Source organism: Daktulosphaira vitifoliae, unplaced genomic scaffold, assembly GCF_025091365.1.
Source record: "Daktulosphaira vitifoliae isolate Bord-2020 unplaced genomic scaffold, ASM2509136v1 Scaffold_4, whole genome shotgun sequence".
NCBI lineage: Eukaryota > Metazoa > Arthropoda > Insecta > Hemiptera > Phylloxeridae > Daktulosphaira > Daktulosphaira vitifoliae.
The window spans coordinates 6,747,204-6,748,783 of record NW_026099575.1 but is presented as its reverse complement, the minus strand read 5'-3'; the positions used below and the strand labels follow the sequence as shown (position 1 = coordinate 6,748,783).

At 23.0% G+C, this 1,580-nt stretch overlaps 1 protein-coding gene across 11 annotated transcripts in view; it reads right to left on the bottom strand.

Annotated features, from left to right (window-relative positions):
* Window positions 1-476: 476 nt before the first annotated feature.
* The window catches only part of LOC126904131 (proton-coupled folate transporter-like), a 44,365-nt gene continuing 43,261 nt past the window's right edge, over window positions 477-1,580 (bottom strand). For 4 of the 11 annotated variants that reach the window (XM_050682873.1, XM_050682874.1, XM_050682872.1 and 1 more), the window contains exons 6-7: window positions 1,190-1,346; window positions 532-689 (exon numbers count right to left, since the gene is read on the bottom strand). In XM_050682873.1, the coding sequence (XP_050538830.1) occupies window positions 629-689; window positions 1,190-1,346 (218 nt within the window). In that variant the 3' untranslated portion in view covers window positions 532-628. Of the gene's footprint in view, window positions 690-1,189; window positions 1,347-1,580 lie in introns of those variants that run through there. The other 7 variants (XM_050682882.1, XM_050682883.1, XM_050682881.1 and 4 more) reach the window with 5 other exon arrangements.

The following is a 1,580-nucleotide window of genomic DNA, read 5'->3' as shown; positions in this document are numbered from 1 at the left end:
AAAAAAAAAAAAAAAAAAAAAAAAAAAAAAAAACAACACATCATAGTAAAACCAATACCTTCTCAGATTCGCATCGAAGCTAAAATAAAAATAAATAAATAAATAATTTCAATGTATATAAGGCCTAGCACGTTTTTGATAATTCGTAAAAATAATTGAATTTAAATTTGGGGGGGCCGACCCTGGGTCACATTAAATCTACGGAGGGCCAGGCCCACCCATATCTACGTGTCTGTAACCAGTACTCTACCCGCAATAGCAACCAAGTACTAATCGCTTATATTGGATTAGTACTTAGACAAAAAAAGTAATTATAACATCAAATATTTCCCAATAAACTTCTCATACAAACTAAAGGATCAATCAGTTTTTTATAAAAAAAAAAACAAGATTTCACTCCTCCTCATCATTGATACAAATTCCACCAATGAAATTTAACACATTAACATTAAAATATATGTATTTTTTACTTTTATTTAAGCAAGAAATAAAGTAGTATATTCAAATAATAAAATACTTAACAACTGAAAATAATTTAACATCTTTATATATATTAAATTTAATAAAAAAAAATAACATAAAATTATAAATTATCTCATGATCGAATTCAAAATAAATGTATTTTAAATTATGTATTAGCAATATTTTTCTCTTCTGACCATATGTGCTTGCATTTATAAAATAGTGTCCTGGAAATTAATTAAAAAATTGCAGAATTAATATACAATATCATATAGAAACCAAGTTATACGAAAAATCAATTAGATACAATTAAAAAAAATGTTTAATAAATTAAAATAATCTCTATTAATTTCAATCATTAGTAATTTACGTTACAAGTTAAGAAAAATTCTGTATTAAAAAATAATAAATTGAATCGTTAACTACTTTAAACGAAAATAATAAACTGCAAATTTTATTTAATGATATAGTCAAAAAATCCAAGCAATAATGTTCAGGCAAATAATTTTAATTATTTGTATGTATGCAATGCTTTACCCCTAATTGTAAATTATTTTAATAGAAAATGGAATTTAAAATATTTGTAATTTTTAGGTAATTCTTGAAAACAATCGAAAAAAAAAATATTGAACCTATCTTGAAAATTTACCGATTAGTTGATTTTGACTGACTATCTCCCATTTTTAATAGTACCTTAAAAATTATTTACTAAAATATTTATAATTACAGGAATATGAATAAAAGTGGTAATGTAAGTATAACGTTCATCAAAAATACTGCTCCGGTTATATATTCAAACGTAAAGTTGTACACTGTGCTGTATAACGAAACCAGAATAAATGACTCTCCAGTATTAACTAATCCTTGAATTGAATTTAATCGACCTACATGTAAAATTAATCAAAAAGTAAATTAAATAATTAAAAATCTTAACTTACAAGCTTATTCAGTTGAAAACGCAATTTTTTATTTGATTGACAAAAAAGTAAATAAGAAATCATACAAAAATAGTAATTTTAACATTCTATAATGTAAAATTTTTTTATAAAAAAAAACAAATATTACTTCATACCAAACTCTTCTCTTTTAACCATTTTTGAAGTAAGTGATGTAGTAAT